The sequence below is a fragment of the Monopterus albus genome, unplaced genomic scaffold (genome assembly GCF_001952655.1).
Source record: "Monopterus albus unplaced genomic scaffold, M_albus_1.0 scaffold79.1, whole genome shotgun sequence".
Lineage (NCBI taxonomy): Eukaryota > Metazoa > Chordata > Actinopteri > Synbranchiformes > Synbranchidae > Monopterus > Monopterus albus.
In genome coordinates this window covers 2118624-2119096 of record NW_018127959.1, presented here as the reverse complement: position 1 = coordinate 2119096, position 473 = coordinate 2118624, and the positions used below count along the sequence as shown (strand labels likewise).

General features: G+C 46.5%; 1 protein-coding gene across 1 annotated transcript in view; it reads right to left on the bottom strand.

The window, feature by feature from the left end:
- The window catches only part of slc37a1 (solute carrier family 37 member 1), a 42832-nt gene that overhangs the window by 19184 nt on the left and 23175 nt on the right, over nucleotides 1–473 (bottom strand). The window contains exon 7 of the mRNA XM_020606611.1: nucleotides 272–452. Coding sequence (XP_020462267.1) covers nucleotides 272–452 — 181 coding nt within the window. The remainder of the gene's footprint in view (nucleotides 1–271; nucleotides 453–473) is intronic.

Here is a 473-nt window from a genome sequence, read left to right as displayed (position 1 = left end):
GCCAATAAAGCTGATTCTGATTCTGGCCTGTGTTGGCAGTGGCAGAATGGGTTATTTAGTCAGCTCTTTATGTGGCAACACATATTCACGTGTCCTTGAGCAAGCCATCTTATCCTACCAGCTTTAGTAATGAAAAAACAGCTAGCTGACTCTGTTCCCTGAGCAGAAAGCTTCACTTATAGCACATGTACCTGTGTATGCCAGTGTTGCGTGTATATTAATTGTGTGAGCAGCACTGCAAGTTGGCCCATTACTCCTCGTGGCCTCTCTAACTTTTTTGACAAAAGCAGTTTATTAATCTATTAGTGCATCTCACCTGGACACATACATAGAACCCCAGGCTATGGATATTGTAGACATAACCCAGTCCGAACAGGCAGGTAAACAGGCCACTGGTCAGCATACCCACAGTGAGATACAGTCGAATGGGCAGGCGCTCCCCGATGATGCCACTGCATGGGGACACAGTGGTG